The sequence below is a fragment of the Choloepus didactylus genome, chromosome 16 (assembly GCF_015220235.1).
Source record: "Choloepus didactylus isolate mChoDid1 chromosome 16, mChoDid1.pri, whole genome shotgun sequence".
NCBI lineage: Eukaryota > Metazoa > Chordata > Mammalia > Pilosa > Megalonychidae > Choloepus > Choloepus didactylus.
The window spans coordinates 56,686,366-56,704,413 of record NC_051322.1 but is presented as its reverse complement, the minus strand read 5'-3'; the positions used below and the strand labels follow the sequence as shown (position 1 = coordinate 56,704,413).

At 39.5% G+C, this 18,048-nt stretch overlaps 1 protein-coding gene across 2 annotated transcripts in view; it reads left to right on the top strand.

The window, feature by feature from the left end:
* Positions 1–18,048, top strand: part of LAMA3 (laminin subunit alpha 3) — a 289,773-nt gene that overhangs the window by 113,974 nt on the left and 157,751 nt on the right. Inside the window, exons 13-20 of one of the 2 annotated variants that reach the window (XM_037806378.1) lie at positions 3,244–3,381; positions 5,278–5,324; positions 6,279–6,378; positions 7,072–7,124; positions 7,361–7,466; positions 8,792–8,891; positions 11,535–11,691; positions 13,957–14,089. In XM_037806378.1, the coding sequence (XP_037662306.1) occupies positions 3,244–3,381; positions 5,278–5,324; positions 6,279–6,378; positions 7,072–7,124; positions 7,361–7,466; positions 8,792–8,891; positions 11,535–11,691; positions 13,957–14,089 (834 nt within the window). Of the gene's footprint in view, positions 1–3,243; positions 3,382–5,277; positions 5,325–6,278; positions 6,379–7,071; positions 7,125–7,360; positions 7,467–8,791; positions 8,892–11,534; positions 11,692–13,956; positions 14,090–18,048 lie in introns of those variants that run through there. The other variant, XM_037806379.1, reaches the window with a different exon arrangement.

Below are 18,048 nucleotides of genomic sequence, written 5' to 3'. Positions count from 1 at the left end.
AGATGGGCGTGGGGAGTGTGATTGTCTGAAGACAAGCTCTGTGCAATTTTGCTTTGGGCTGGCCCTGTACTTTGTAATTCATTTGTTTTTTTCTAGGAGAACTTTGAAGTTGTTTGTGGAAGGAGGCTTAGGATTTTATGTAGATTTAATTTACCTTATGTACAGTTATCCAGGGAATGGATTAAGGATTGTGACTGATTGCTTTGTGGCTTTGACTCAAGAAGGTGCCAGCTTGATTCTCCAATAGAAGGAAATGCTCCAAAATCATGGATGATAAAAATATCCTTTAAATGTATTTTACATGCTGTTTATATAGTGTCACCTCACTCTATGAGCTATTTATTGAACGAAAAGAGGAAGCCATCACTCATAGTAATGCCTGTCTCGTAGTGTTATTGCAAGATTTTAGGAGATTATGTATATCAACTACCTATACAGAGCAGGACCCTAGTAGGCTTTCAATAGTTGCTCATTCTTTCATTCAGCAAATATCTGTTTAGCGTGTACTATGGATTGGGACTACACTAAATGCTGGAAGACATTGGAGAGCATGACAGACAAGCACCCTCTTTCCAGGACTGTTGTTATTTTTTATACTCCTTAGAAGTAAAAGTGTCTTAAAGCTGAAACGAGGAGGAGTAAATGGAAAGAAGTAAATGCTCCAGAAACAACAAAGGACATGGACTAAAACAAAGAGCAGAATCAAAAAATTTTTTATATCTTATAGTACTTCCGAGGGTGAGAGAAGTGCTGCCAATACTGGGGCTTAGCTTTGGGATTTGGGAGCTTTCACTGACAGTTGGGTTGAAAGGAGAAATGTGATGTCAGAGAGAGTAATTTACAGTTTTCAGAAATGTGTATGCTTTAAAGTTTGGGTCTTTGTTTTTATCCTCAGAGTGTAACTGCTACTCCCGTGGCTCCCTGGACAGCACGTCTGGCCCCCATGGCCGGTGTCGCTGCCATCCACGTTATGCTGACCAGAGCAGCAGCCAGTGTGTTTTGGCTTCCACAGCCATGCCCCAGCTTCCTGAGTGCCCCAAGGTTCTCTCTGCCTTCAGTGTCCTTTAGGGAAGAAAAAGCAGAAAGAGCCTAAGAACATTTCCTTATAAATCTGCCTCTAGCTAAGGACTTGATCTCTGCAGTCAGGCCTGGGGGGCACATGGGGCCATAAAAGCTTACTAACCCTGACAGCAGTAGGCCTCTGAGTTCTTGTCCTGTTGTCTGCCAGGAGCCTGTGGCATTACTATGCACATTTCTTAATCTCTCTTTGGGAGAGGGGATACTTCATACTATGTCAATAATTCTCTAGGCCTCCTTCTGGATTTATAGCTCCTTGAGGTCAAGCAATATGTATTTTTCACACTTCCCTCCACCCATCCCCTACCCACAATGCCATGAGTACAGTAGATCTTCAATTAATGTCTACTGGGTACGTGATTGTGAAATAGGGGATGGAAAGGTGGTAAATTCTCTGGGTCTGCTGCTAACTAACTGGGTCTCTCTCTTAGCAAAACACATGTCCCTTTGGAATCCCAGGTAATTTGTAAATGAGAAAACTAGGTAAGTTCCCTTCCATCTGCAAAAGTTTGGGATTTTGTGATTGTTCTGACAACTCAGGCAAACGGTACCATTATCGTTATCACCAGAAAGCACTTTCAGAGTAACCAGCCCTACTTGAGGCTGGGCCGAGTCCTGGCAAAGGGAATGAGACACCTGATCTCAGCCCCTGGGGACGCAGTGCTCCGAAGATTAGCAATCTTAAGACACTTGCAAATGAATCACCAGCACTGGCACTTTATGGCACTTTACCTTGCTTTGCCTTGTGAAGCTTTTCTTTCCCAAGGCTGCAACTAGAGTGGCTTTTTTTTTTTTTTTTTTGGTTTTTAAAATAACATTTATTGTTCTTCAGACTTTTAAGTTAATTGTGCAATGTAGAAAATGAAACAGCACAAAAAGTGAAGAACACAAAAGTCATCCAGAATCACAAGCAGTTTACAGTTTGACATATCCTTCTAGGTCCTTTATGTGTATACGCACAACTGAGCATACGTTTTTATGTGGTTGAGATCACACAGAATGTATCATGTTTTTTCATAAATATTTACTAATTCAAAGTTAGAGTGGCATTTTTGAGACCTTGAAAACAAGGTCGTATTTTTTATACGGCATATAGAGAATATGAATTTGGAAGTCAGAAATACTAATCCATTGATTCCCATTACTGCAGCATGGGATAGTGCAAAAAGACACTTCTCCAAGCACAAGGGGACTTAGGTCATCACAGTAACCATGCGAACAAGAGACTGCAGTCCTTTGCAGTGGACTTATTAGATAACCTTAAAGATGTCTGAACTTCACTATATAACAATGGCATTCAGTTGAAATGATCTCTGCAGTTCCTTCCAGTTCTTAAAGCGTGAAACCCTCCAGCTTAGGAAATCAGTGGGGCCTTTTCCATGCTCACCCCTCCCCAGAAGCAGGGTCCTTGAAGTACAAATGGGAGTGATGCTGAGTACCTCCATCCAGAGGAGTTTGGCTACACAGAGATTGGTGGAAGCCTGATCCAATGGGAAGGGAAACAGAGAAGGGATCGGCAGAATCTGTTTATTTACCTCCTTTGCCAAAGATGATGGAAAGAGCTTTCAGTGGGGAAAAGGAAACAGATGGTTTTCCCATCACTCTCAGCCCTGCCTGCATAACTTCTTCCATGATTATTCAACTACACTAGACCTTGAGGAAATAGGAGAGAGGTGGCAGGGAAAAGTTTGTAGACTGATCTGGCCTGGAATAGTTTGCACTTGCTCCCCAGTGGGGGTGTGGAATTAAAGCTGCCCCTCAATGAGCCAGTGTCCCCATCAGCTGTTCCCTCAGACCCTCTTCCAGGAGCACCAACTGCTATAAGCAAGAAGCACCCCAAAGCCCCAAAGTCATGAGCCAGGACTCAAGTTCATCTTGCTGAATATGAAATTAACAACAGCACTAAAAACTAGCATTACTGAGTGCTGATTATTCCAAGCTCTTTCAAGTATTATCTCATTTAGTCCTCACAACAATTTTAGAAAGTAGATACCAGTATTATTCCCATTTACAGTAGGGAAAAGTGAGTCTTAGAGCAGATGAGTGACTTGAGGTAGAGCTGGAACGTGAGTCTCGGTCTGTGTCTACCCTCTGTGTGATTGTCCAGGACGCTATTTTGCTTCCCATACATAGCACCTGGAGTCTGACTGAGCTCTTTTCATCCAGCCTGCCAGTGTTCAACCCTTGGCTCCTACCAGACACCCTGCAACCCAACAACTGGACAGTGTGAATGCCGGCCGGGGATTACAGGACAGCGGTGTGACAGGTGTCTCTCAGGAACTGATGATTTCCCCTATTGCCAAGGTAGGGAAGACATCAGCGTCCTGGAGGGCAACTGTGTGCACTCAGCTTCCCAGAAGAAGCCTGCAAAGCCCCTACAGACCCACCCCCAATCACCCTTTCTCATTTCACCTCATCTGCCTGGCTCCTCATCTGATTCAAGTCCACCAAACATGCACATATCAGAGACACAGATCTCTGCATTCTCCAAGGAATCCAGAAATTGTTCCTATCTAAAATTTCATTCCCATTTGCCGTACAATTGGGTTTCTTGATTGACGGAATAATTCTGTGTATAGTAGTGTGGCCAAGGTGGCTTTTCCAGCTAAACCAAGTATGCATTGTCGTGTCCACCCCCACCTCCCCTCTTGGTCATCGATGCAGGGAATTCACAAATTCACACAGGCCCCCTGGTGGGCAGCTGAGCAGGACCTGTGCTTTGTTTCCTTGCCTCTCTTGCCTGGGCTCCTGGAGGATTATAATATCATCCATTAGCATAGGTATTAGGGAAAAGGGTGTAGGATAAAATAGTCTACTCAGTTTGGAAAGAGCCAAGAAAGAGATGGAAACCAAATGTGCAGTTATGGGCCATCATGAGCATTCATTCTCCCCTTAAAAGAAGAACTGGAGGGCCTGCCACGTTCTGTAGCAGAGTTGTCACACAAATAAGATGCTCACAAAATCTCCTTGTGCTGCCTGGTGTGGCCTCTGCTGGTAAGTAGGTCCCAGTAACTGATTTCAGAGGACTCTCTCTGTTGAGAAGAGGTGTTTGCGAAGGTTGAACCACAGTCTGTCTGGAGTATGGAGTTTTCTTAGACCCTTAACTGCTCCTGATAACTAGCATTCAGAGCAGTCTGAAGACAGGGCCACGGTTCAAACTTGATTTCCCAGAACCTTACCACCAGTTGTTCTTGATGGTGGAAATTGTAGCCAGCAGTCAGGGCCTGCCTGCCAGCCTTGGAGAGGGCCTGGAGGTCTGCAGAATAGGAGGATGCCCTGGGGTGGGTCTGCTCACCTCTGTGAGGAGGACAGGAGTGGAAGGAAGAGCTGGCTGCCTAGCCGAGAAGCTGAGCAGATGCAACAGTTTTAAGTGCTAGATGGTAAGATTTGTTGTGCCTGAGGAAGAAGTGAAGGCTGGGGCATGGCCCTGTTGGAAAACAACAAAGAGTGGGAAAATGGTATTGATTTTTACAGAAAAATGCAAGGGACAGAGGAAGCATCTAGAGAGACAGAGAGAATCACCAAGGCAAAGCTCAAAGGCAAAGAGGAGACAAAGACAAAAAGGCTAAGAAATAGAATATAAGAAAACAAGATTATATTATGGATTCATTTAAATGACTTGAGGAACCATATTCAGAATAGGTTTTAGCCAATCTTTTTCATGTTTAACACTGTATAATAATAATAATAATGATACATTCTAAGATTCCTATTTATTGAAGAGATATTAGGCATGTAATACTTTATTTACTGAAGAAGAACCAAACATTATGTAAGAAATAATTTTAGTACAGGTGGGGAAAAAAGGGTTTGATAAAGAGTTACAAATTGAGTAACATTTTTAATGGACAATCAAAAAATCTCTTGGTATAATATTGCCCTCTTCTGGACAGTATTAAAGATGCTCCAAATTTTAGATTCTCTTTTCCCTAGTCTCCTTCTTCATCATCAGTTAGAAATTAAATTTTATTATTAAGCAGGGAATAGAGTTGTTCAGAGGCAAAAGGGATGACTTTTGAATTAAAGATCTAAACATTATCCAGGGTGCCTTTTTATGAATTATATGCAAAGTTCTTCTCACCCATCTATAAAAAAATAGAAATGTAGATGTTCTATTTTTAAAAACAAGTAAAACTCAAAACACCAAAACAAACAAACAAACTAACCCAGACATTTAAAACATTTCTAAATCACACACAGGCTCCAGCAGCGACTGTGACCTAGCTGGTACCATCGATTCCAGTCTGGTAAGTAGAGGATTGCAATAATAAATACATGATAAAAGGGTTGCAATTCTAACGATTGTTCTAATATTTAAAGACTAACTACTGGGAGCGTCCTGAAATTAAAAGTAAATGAAAATAAGACATGAGGCCAAGTTGCTTACAGAGGGTAATTGTTCATTTTCAAACTGCATAGGTGATTTTGTGATTTTTTTTTCTCAAAAACAAAAGAACAAGTCTTATTTAAACTTTTTATTCTAGATCCTCTGAGGCTGTCTCTTACTGTAGGTTCTGCTGTGCACCTTGCCACCAAGGAGCTCAGCTCATAAGTATGACATACATAATTAGTAGAATTAAGAAAGGCAAAGGCCAAGTACACGTTAAGTAAAGCTGTCTGTGTACAAAGTAAATACAGTTGATTTGATAACACTACAAGCATAATACTGTGATATTAAAATAGTTTCCCAAAAGTGTTAAAAGGTATCTGTTCCCTCAGCTTTAGAGCTGATGCTTTGGGATGGATTTGTGTTGAGACATTCTGCCATCTTTCTTATGAAGCTTTAAGATATTTAAGCAAGACAGTGAATCTTACATATTACAAAAGCACTTTCAGATAAACATAATTGTTTTACAGATTCTCAAGGTATTAAATATCCAGATACTATTCCATTTAAATTTTAATCTATTGTCTATACTGTAACAGAATCAGCAGATACTGACAGTGTTATAAATATGAATGATTTTTAATTTTTATTTTTCTGTATTTTCTTATTTTTTGTAATCACAAATTGGAGTTATATGTGTAACAAATAAACAAATGAAAAAAAGGAATTAGCAGACTGTTGAAATTAACTAGGTTTACTTAATTTTCTTTTCATGGCCAAAATATATTTTTGTGACAAGCCTTTGTTCAGACATATGTTTGCAAACATGTCTTAATTCCAAGATGGTAAGTGTTGGTTTGATTATCTTTTAAAGGAGTATTGCCAGTGCAAGCTCCATGTTGAAGGTCCTACTTGTAGCATCTGCAAACCATTATATTGGAATCTTGCCAAAGAAAACCCCAATGGATGTTCAGGTAAGTTTTCTAACTTACGATAATTTACCACATTGGAATGTCCTCAGTTATCTCTACCTTAGTGAGTAAATGGGCAGAAAGCTATTTATTTAATCAGTTCAGTTTGTCTGAAATTCTGTGTAATGTTTTGATGTTTTCTCCAACTTTTGGCAGAAGGCCTGTCATTTTCAAAATCTCGGCAAAGAATTTATATCCTGTTTCCATATGTATTTTGTAGTTCGCTAAGGCAGCTACTTGATAAATGGATTTTACCTCCTAGTTTTTATAATACACTCTTTCTGGTTTAACTTTATTTTATTTTATTTAATTTATTATGTTGAAGCCAGGATAAGAACTTAAAAACACTGACTTAAAAGTACCAAACTGAGAAACTATCCTTAAATAGAGTGTATTGCCAAGTAACCATATCAGTTATGACCTTGATGCTATAACTGGCTTAAAATTCCATGATGCTGCAGTTTTGTTTCTCAGAGTGGCCATAAACAAGCGACTACTCCTTGTAAGTGGACAGTATTGATTTTTCTGTTCTGCTAGCTACAGCAAGCAATCCAGTTTTATGGGGCAAACTGTGATTCTACTGAAGCATGCTGGGAAGTTTGCATATGTGATATTGCTGGCATGTAATATTCCCGGAGCTGGGAGACTGTACTATGTGTAACCCTTGGTTCATTCACCACTGGCTTATCTCCACAGAATGCCAGTGCGATGTGGCAGGAACAGTGAGTGGAATCGGAGCATGTGGGCAGGTAACGTGGGGCGAGTTTCCATATGATAACAAGAGAATGTTACAGCAACTGGCTGTGGAGTTTTTGTGGGGCTCCGTTAGTACTTCTCTTACTGTAGAGCATGTAGTAATCTTTTTGAACGTTTGAAGATCTTGGCTTCACTGCTTCCTGATATACAGTGAGCCAGTTTTAAATCTTGAAGATTAGACAATTCTGTAATCTTATCAAATTTCATCATCTGGCTCCTTGTCCTGCAGGAAGATGGTGACTGTGACTGCAAGTCTCACGTCTTTGGTGATTCCTGTGACACATGTGAAGATGGGTATTTTGCTTTGGAAAAGAGCAATTACTTTGGATGTCAAGGTAAATATTCCAGTGTGTCCTGTTTTGTAAAACAAAGTGTTGGTGGATAAATACTATCAGCATAACTTTCTTCTGTGTCCATTGTCTTTGTGTAGCCTTTTGACAGGTTGGCATTGAAAAATTCTGTCCAAATACAGGGCACTTGGCCAACCATTCAGTTGAAAATAGTAATAAATTGCAAATAGGGCAGCTTCCACCTTTCTTGTTATTTAATAACAAACAACCTGAATTGGGAAGGGGGGTCATTATTAATTCCCTAAATAACATCAAAACAGTAATTTTTTATTGTGAAAAAATCTGTATTACATAACATTTGCTGTTTTAACCATTGTAAGTGTACAATTCAATGACATTAATTGTATTCAGAAAGTTGTACAACCATCACCATTATCGATTTCCAAATTTTTTTGTCACTCCAACAAACTCCATACCCATTGAACAATAACTCCTCACCCCCCTCCCCCAACCCTAGCCCCTGATTACCTCTAATCTGCTTTCTGTCTCTACAAATTTGCCTATTTTAGATATTTTATGTAAATGGAATCATACAATATTTGTCCTTTTGTGTCTGGCTTCTTTCGCTTAGCATAATGCTTTCAGGGTTCATCCATGTTGTAGCAAGAACATGGAACCTCATGAGGAAAAGGAACCTTGTTCCTTGTTATGGCTCAGTAATATTCCATTGATGTCTAAACTGCATTCATCTATTGATGGACACTTGGGTTGTTTCCACCTTTTGGCTATTGTGCATAATGCTGCTATGAGCAGTGGCGAACACGTATCTGAGTCCATGTTCTCAGTTCTTTTGGACATATACCAAGGAGTGTAATTGCTGTTTATGTTTAACTTTTTGAGGACCCAAGACTTAGTAATTTTTAAAGGTATATATTTTGATTTATCAGAAAAGCTAATGCCAGCTTTTTAGAGATAATAGTGTGTTAAGTAATAAAATTGCAGGACAGTTGCCCCACCCCCAATCCAGCTCTTTTATCTCTCCTACAGCCCCTCATTAACACACATTATTTAAAATAGTACTGTAGTTCTAAATCATGTTTATTTCCTGGACTGCTGTCACCTTTGGTTTGGATAACAGTTTTCTAGCTGCCTACAATAGTGCACTACCAACTTACAAGCAGACTTTTGGAGAGATACAACCATTTTAGTTAGGGAGCTTGCTACATATTTCAAATACCTTTCAGATAAAAGATGAATGAAGGCACAACACTTGAAACACAGGGATTATTGATGTTGATTTCTCATAAGGGGGGCAAAGTATTTGGTGAGAGATGGTTTGACAGGTAACTGCGCTGTTTCCTATCTTTCAGGGTGTCAGTGTGACATTGGTGGAGCTCTCACCCCCATGTGCGGTGGGCCCTCTGGAGGATGCCAATGCCGGGAGCATGTTGTGGGGAACGCGTGCCAGCGGTGAGTCTTTGGGGAGGTCTTTTTCAAGCTACATACTAATGTTGTGGAAGATGATCTTTGATGTTCCTGCCTGTACTGACAGTGGTGGTGACAAGAGAAGCACTTCTAATGCTAGAGGGCTTGTAGAGCTATCCTGTCATTGGAAACCTGGACACTTCTCTCTGAGTTTGACTAAAACAGGGTATAGCATCCATAAATCCAGTTCTACTTCACAGGTGACTGTTTTAGTTTCCTAGGCTGCTTTAAAACAAATACCATGAAATGTGTCTACTTGATCAATGGGAATTTATTAGCTTATAGTTTTGAGGCCAAGAAAATGTCCAAATCAAGGCATCATCAAGGTGATGCTTTCTTCCTGAACACTGGCTGCCCCTGATACTTGGCTCCTCTGCCATATGGCAAGGCACATGGCGGTATCTGCTGGTCTCTCCCTTCTCTTCCATGTTTTGATTTCAGCTTCTTGCTTCTGTGGCTTTCTCTTCCTCTCTCTGTATTCATTCTGTTTATAAAGGACTCTAGTTATAGGATTAAATCCCATCCTGAATGAGGTGGATCATACCTTAACTGAAGTAGCCTCATCAAAAAATCCTACTTACAATGGGTTTACACTCACAGGAATGGATTGTATTTAAGAGCATGTTTTTCTGGGGTACATACAGCTTCAAACCACCACAGTGACTTCAGAGGTCACAGAAAAATTCCCACAGGTACAAAATCCCAGGTGGGTGAGACAAGATCTGGAAGCACTGAGGTGGGTTCACATGGCAAAGCCTCCATGTAAAAGGGAGAGCATGGGGAAGCAGAGCAGATAGGACAGCTCCCTAGAGAGAGGGAATAAAAGGGCTGGGCTACACATGCCTGGTTTCCTCTTTTCAAATGAACCAGTGAAATTCAGTTTCTGCTTCTCCCTGAATGAGGGAACTGAGCAAGGGGCAGGTGTGTTACACTGTGGGGAGGGGCAAGGGAAGCCGGTAAGGAAACTTTGGAAATGAGAAGGAAGCCCCTTATTCCATGTGCAAGAGCATTCAAATGACCAGTGGAGCAAGGGCATTGAGTGGGGAGGAGATTCCAGAGGGCTTCTGGGAGGTCTCTTTGTCCTGCTGTATTTAGCAATTTCAATGAATTCCTTGAAGCCATGGTCATCAATAATTTTCCATTGGTGGAGAGAAGAGAAAACTAATTTTTAGTGTTTTCTGGAATACTGGAAATGCTGTGAAATCAACTTTTAAATATCAAGTACCTTTACTACTACTGCATTATTTATCAACATATTAATAAATAAATTTTATGTTATATAGTTAAGGTAAATGTCTGTATTTAGTATGGAGCTTCTCTCCTTTTCCTAGTGTTTCCATCCTTTGAATTTGAAATGTCAGAGTAACCCAGCTGTGCTTTCCACAGTCATTTCTAATTGGCTGTCACTGCTGGGCCACTAATAGAAGGTATGTGAAGAAGAACACATCTAAGACCCTTTCTTACACTTGGTACCTAGCAAAGCTCATAATGGACCAGAGAAACTTTGCAAATAGGTTCATAAACATTTTTACTCATGTTTTACCTCTTTCTACCCTCATGTTGCTATAGTGAACTTTTCACCTATTTAAATCAGCATACTTTTTTTTCTCTGTCTAGTTAGGTAGGTAATTGGCTGATTTGGGGGTTGAAATAATGCTGCTTAAGAGGATTTAAATTACCCACCCCGAGGCATGTAAAAGTATGACTTTTTACATTACAGTCACAATGTGTGTGTGTGTGTGTGTGTGTGTGTGTGTGTGTGTGTGTGTCTTGAAATTTAGAACTTGTCCTTTGATTTAGTGGTATATGATAACAAATAAAAGGATGACAAACCAGCAGTGTAGACACTGTAATACCTTTTTTCAAGGCTGGTAAATCTTGTGTCCTTTTGTACTGTATCTTCCCAAGTGTTTGTTTATGATACTTCCTGAAAATTTGTAGGTTTTCTTACAGGTTTAGAAAGTATTCACACCTGCTTTCTTTTCTAAATAATTTTTTGATAATACATATGTAATCTGTCCATTGTAGAAATATTTTGAAGTAGATAAAAATAAAAACACAAAGAAAAATCTTCATTCTACCATCCAGAGACAATCCCTATAATTATTTTGGTGTAGTTTCTCTAGGCATTTTCTGTGAATAAAAGTTGCTATTATATACCACCTTTTGCACAGGAAATATTTTGTGTCATGTTCACTATTGTATCTACAGTGCTTAGCACCCGTGTCCGGCACATAGATGCTCAGAAAAATATTTGTGTAATGAGTGAATGTGAGTGAATGAATGAATGGATAAGTAAATTTGTAGTAAATAACCCAATCTGACTTTGCTAAGTTACTGGCAACCATTTAGAAGATATTAAAGGATGCTGTCACTATGGGTTGTTCTAAATGATTTTCCCATTTTAATGCTTCGAGTGAGTGGGTAATGGGTGTGTTTTATATGAACATTTACATGAGTGAAAACAATAATTCAGAGGAGGAGCAGGAGAGCCTCATTTATCCTTATTTAATGTACTCTGTCAGTTTATTAGGAGTTCTTTTAGCTATAGCTGTTGGGATTCAAGGATATTCAGATTATCAATGAACCTGATTTGCTGTATCCACATTTACTTGTGATTTATAAAAGACCTGAGAACAACTGCTATTTCCCGGATTTGCATCATATGAAGTATGAGATTGAAGATGGCATTACACCTAATGGAAGAGATGTTCAGTTTGGATTCGATCCTCTGGAGTTTCCAGATTTTAGCTGGAGAGGATATGCCCAGATGACCTCCATACAGGTATGCAGCAATACATCAATACAGCTTCATGGGAGAGAGCCCATAAACTCAACCACAGCATTCTCAGGGAGCCTCCAAAAGGTGAACCATCCTCCAACTGATTCCAGGATTCTTTTACTCCAGGGTATGAGTTGGGGTAGGGTACTGGGTAGGATCAGATTTTAACTAAGAAACATTTATTTATAACAGTGAACTGTGATATGTATGCATTTGCATATATATTTCACAGTTAATTATTATTTTAATTGGTCACCAGTCAAGGCAGAAAATGAAGGGATTAAGGAAAAACAGTGTTTTTCTCTGGAGACTTTTTGCAGAAGAAGCTTGTTTCCTGAACAAGATTTGGCTGTATTATAACATGAAGGACATGTTTCTTTAAAGCCATTTGTGGAAAATAAAAATGAATTGACTTAAATAATTCCAATAATTATGGTTAATTTTTGACCAATGCTGTTTTTAGACTCTGAATAATCATATGAACAGAAACTAAAAAAAAAGATGAGTTTTAGATAGTACTATTTAATTTTTCTTCCCCACATTTCTCCTTTCCTTCATTCTTCTCTACTGTATCCATATATCTTGGCTTTGTTTTGGAATGATAAGGGAATATACATTATTTCTATCCCTTTAGAACTTATGTACTATTTATAACTAAAAAATTCTGCATAGTCATTGAATAGTTTTGTTCTCAGATTTTCTCTCTGATCTTGGTCTATTTAAGCTGTGTTTCTTAGAGGAGAAATTCAGAATAAGAGAGGTACAGTGAGGACCAAGTTAACCTGATATTTGTTGGTAGCAGTCCCAGGACTGGTACTTGGCTATGTTAACTGCAACCAGCCCTTAAAAAACTGGGACAGGGTCACCCATCTCCTGGAGCCTCCACTGGTTCCCAGCAAGTTATGCTGCACCTTGCCTGGTCCAAGTCCCCAATCCAAGTTGCCTTTCCGTAATAGTATTTAGGAGTTTAAGACACCTCACTCTTTTCTCCTTCTCCCCAAATTCAGAAATTCACTTTCTTTAGTGCTCTGATTTTAGTTAATTATTCAGAAAAAAGCCGAGGATCCCATTGGGTCATAATAGGATGTAAATGAATGGTAGACCAATCAAGGTATGTTCCTTCTCACGGGTATGTACAGTTTTAAAGAACAAGTGGTTGACACAAAGGAATGAATTTCTAATGATGGATTTTCTGAGACAGTAGTTTTGGTCAGAAGACCTTGGTGGTATCCCTCAAGTCAGCACTTAGTTTACTCTGCTTCTAATACATTTTGCATTTTTCTTTTCCAACTTTGAATCACCACTTAAAGATAAATTCAGTCAAATTGAGAGCAGCAGCTGGAGTTCATTGTTATAGGCCAGCTGCAGCTCTTGCTCCCAGAATAAGTGTTAATACCCAAAGCTAGTCTTTATTGTCACAGATGTTCCATTCAACAAATGTCCTCTTCATTTTGCAAAGTTGCTGGGGAGAGACCAAAAGAGCTGCTGATTTCAGAATCACAAAGGTTCATGAACTTCCCTTGGGCCACAGAAGGGTCTGGACATGTAGTTGGCAGTTCAGAATTTAAATAGGCTACTCTTTCTTTCAAGATCATGGGCTCATCAACCTTCACAGAGCGTATTGTGGGGGTACCAGGGGCCCAGAGACCAACACAACCCCTCCTCCAGGTTGAGAAGCCCACATTCTCATTGGACAAGGGATTGAGAAAAGGCTTCATAAGACTTAATAGACATATTTTACTTACATCCACAATTTATCGCCAATGTGTTTGGTGTCTATAACCTTTCCTTAGCCATCGAGGGGTTTCTGTGACCATTTAGAGTTTTATGTATGTGACATGGATCCTGGAGTGATCTCTCTACATGGGTGGTGGTGTTAAATAATACACTTTCCTTTCCTTCTCTTTCAACTTTTTATTTTTCTTAGCCTGTGGTGGTTGTCCCTGTCACCGTGGCTTTCCTTAAACTAGTCCATCTCATACTCCACTCTGTCTGCCTGCCTGTCAAAAGGTCAAAAGAGGATCTCAGTTGCTGATGGAGTACATTTTCACTGTAACTTTCATTGTAAGTGATTTTAATTCCTTGTTAGGCTTTCCTGTGTTCATCTTCCATTTAGTTATTTACTTGTGTGCTTGTTGAGTGTGTGTGTGTGTGTATGTACACTACAAATCTAGAAGTGAAATCCAGTAGCATAGTCATTGTTTGGCTAGCGTTTCCTTTAACCAGTTATCTCCAAAGTTTATTTATTTTTTTATTGGTATTTTTCAGAATGAAGTAAGGATAATGTTGAATGTGGGCAAGTCAAAGCTCTCCTTATTTCGTGTTATTCTGAGATATATTAACCCTGGAACTGAAGCAGTATCTGGCCATATAATTATTTATTCTCCCTGGGTTAATGAAGGTAGGTGAATTTTAAAGCTTTTTTTTGCATTAAGAAAGGATCAATTAGCGAAATATTTTCTCTAACTTTAATAATTAGATAATTTTTAGAAAATGTGCTTATCAGGACAGTTCTTGAGGTGCTTTGTTCTTTGTTACTTTTTCATTCTCTAAATGTTCTTCTTATTTATATTTTGCTGTTAAATTTATCATTAATTTTCATTTTAAAAATCAACATAGACATCTTGATGAAGATGGCGGTGTAAGACATCTCTGGGAATGTTTCTCCTTAAGGCAGATCTAACTGCCACCAACCACAAAAAGAGGTAGGAGGTGGTCCTGCACAGTTTAAGAAGCTACAGCTTTAGCGCTCTCGTCTGGGCATCTCCCCTTGTTTGAATCCATAAAACCCTGAACTCCTTAGACTTGGGGAGACAGATTTTTGAGTCGATAGGCCAAAAGAGTTTGTGCATAGCAATAAACTCTATCTCTTTGGAAAAAAAAATGAGAGTTTAAGATATTGACAGATAAAAAAAAACTGAGGGAGTTTATTACCAAGAGAGCTGCTCTATGAGAAATGCTAAGGGAGTTCTTCAGGTTGAATGGAAAAGAAAAGAGATAGTAGCTTGGATCAGTATGAAGAAACGAAGCTCTCCAGTAAAGATAATAACATGGGTAAATGCGAAATCCAGTAATTTGACATTGTCATATGAAACTCAACTCTATTTCCTATAAGATTTGGAAAACAACTGAATAAGAAATAACCATATTTGCATGTTATGGACATGCAAAATATAAAGAGATAATGTGTGACAAAAGCAACATAAAGAGGGGAAACAAAGAGGTACAGGAGCAGAGACTGTGTATGATGTCATAAGTTAGTCTCTTTTTTAGCTAGTGGGTTATAGACTTAGGTTGATTAATACAAACCCTTGTGTAATCACAAAGAAAGTATTTAAAATATATACAGAAATGAGAAAGGGATCAATTGGTACACCACAAAAGATCAACCATACACAAAAGAAGGCTGCAATAGAAGAAACAAAGTACAAAAAAAAAGATATAGGATGTATAAGAAACAAAGGACAAAATGGCTGAAGTAATTCCTGCCTTATCAGAAATTACACTGAATGTAAATGGATTAAACTCCCTGTGCTGGTTTGGATATATTATTCCCCCACAAGGCCATGATCTTTTAATCCAATCTTGTGGGATATTTGGATTTGGTTGTTTCCATGGAGATGTGGCACACCCTACTGTGGGTGATAATTTGAGTAGATTATTTCCATGGAGGTGTGGCCCCACCCATTCAGTCTGGGTCTTGATTAGTTTACTGGAGCCCTGTTAGAGCTCAGACAGAAGGAGCTCACTGCTGCAGCTGCAAGAGACATTTTGGAGACGGCCATTGAAGGTAGACTTTTGCTAGCCCAGAGTTTGCCTGGGAGAAACTAAGAGAACACCCCCCAGAAGCTTAGAGAGAAACATCCTGGGAGAAAGCCATTTTGAAACCAGAACCCCAGAGCAGATGACAGCCATGTGCCTTCCCAGCTGACAGAGGTTTTCCGGTTGCCATTGGCTGTTCTTCAGTGAACGTACCCTATTGTTGATGCCTTAGTTTGGACACTTTTATGGCCTTAGGATTGTAACTTTGTAACCAAATAAACCCCCTTTATAAAAGCCAATCCATTTCTGTTATTTTGCACAACAGTAGCATTAGCAAACCGGAACACTCTCCAGTCAAAAGGCACAGATTGGGAGAATGGATAAAAAAGTACAATCCAACTGTATGTTGTTTACAAGGAACTCACCTTAGCCTAAAGATGCAAATAGGTATAAAGTGAAAGGATGGGAAAAGTATTCCATGCAATAGTAACCAAAAGAGAGGTGGTGTAGTTATACCAATATCGGACAAAATAGGCTTTAAGGCAAAAACTGTCATGAGAGACAATCCACCAAGAAGCAGTAACAATCATAAGCATTTATGCACCTAATAACAGTGCTCAAAAAAAACAAGGCAAACTTTGACAAAACAGAAGGAAGAATAAACACCTCTACAATAATAGCTGAAGACTTCAGTATACCACTTTTATCAATGGACAGAACATCTAGCAGAAGATCGGTAAGGAAATGGAGAACTTGAGCAATACTATAAATGAACTAGTCCTAGCAGACATATACAGAACCCTGCACCCCAAAACAGCAGAATACATGTTCTTCTCAAATGCACATGGATGGTTCTCCAGGATAGAATGCATGTTAGGTCACAAAACAAGTCTCAAAATGTAAAAAGATTGAAATTATAAAAGCATCTTCTCTGACTACAATAGAATGAAGCTAGAAATCAATAACAGAGGGAGAACTGGAAAATCCACAAATATAAGGAAGTTAATACACTCTTAAACAATCAATGGGTCAAAAAAGAAATCACAAGGGAAATCAGGAAATATCTTGAGACAAATGAAAATGAAAACACTACATATCAAAACTTAAGGGATAGAGAGGGAAGATGGCAGCATAGAGAGGAGTGGAAGCTAAGTAGTCCCCCTGGAACAAGTAAAAAAAACCAGAAACAACTAGTAAATAATCCAGAATAACTGCGGGGGGACAAATGAGACCGTCCACTCATCATACACCAACCTGAACTGGGAGGAATGCCCGAGACCACAGCATAAAATCTGTAAGTAAAACCTGCGGATCCAAGTCATGAGACCCCCTTCCCCGTAGCCCAAGCTACAAAGCCTCGTGGTGCCAGAGAGAAGCTCTCTCCCAGCAAGCGAATGTAGCTCAGCTGAGCTCCAACTGGAGTTTTAAGTAGCAAGTGTGAAATACTCACTACAGGTACCAATCCCCCAAAAAACAGAGGCTTTGGGTGACTACTGACCTTGGAGAGCCAGAGGGTCGCCTTGGACTAGGTCTGAAGGGGACTATCTGTTTCTTTTTCGGCTCAGTGGAGAAAGCCCCAGCCATTTTCAATTCCCAGTGCTGTGACTCAGAGAAGAGTGGAGACAGCACAAGCAGAGAGAGAGACCATTGAAATTCTAGTGACCTCCCCCTAGGGGTCTATCTTCTCTAAGAGGAGAGGGGTGGGGCCCTTTCCATTCAGAACCAGATGCCAGAGCCTGGGGGAACACAGCAATACCTCCTCATACCAGTTAAGAATTATAGGCTAACAGGCTCCACCTGCTGGGCACAAAAGCACAGTGACCTGAGGCATCACAGGGTGTGCCAATTTTCTAAGACACACCCTCAGGGAAAACAGATACTGAATATTTCTTCCCTCTGGGACCTGAGCCTGTTCTGGTCTGGGAAAACCTGATTGGGGTGACCAAGGAAACCATGCCTAGACAACAGAAAATTACAACCTACACTAAGAAAAATGAAGTCATGGCCCAGTCAAGGGAACAAATGTACACTTCAACTGAGATACAGGAATTTAAACAACTAATGCTAAATCAATTCAAAGAGTTTAGAGAAGATATCGCAAAAGAGATAGAGGCTGTAAAGAAAACACTGGGCATACATAAGACAGAAATCGAAAGTTAAAAAAAAATAACTAATAGAATCTGTGGAAATGAAAGGCACAAGAGATGAAAGACACAATGGAAACATAGAACAACAGATCTCAAGAGGCAGAAGAAAACACTCAGGAACTGGAGAACAAAACACCTGAAAGCCTACATGCAAAGGAGCAGATGAAGAAAAGAATGAAAAAATATGAGCAACGTCTCTGGAAACTTAAGGATGAAACAAAGTACAAGGATGTACGTATCATTGGTGTCCCAGAAGGAGACAAGAAAGGAAAGAGGGCAGAAGCTATAATAGAGGAAATAATTAATGAAAATTTCCCATCTCTTATGAAAGATATAAAATTACAGATCCAAGAAGCACAGTGTTCTCCAAACAGAATAGATCTGAATAGGCCTACGCCAAGACACTTAATAATCAGATTATCAAATGTCAAAGACAAAGAGAGAATCCTGA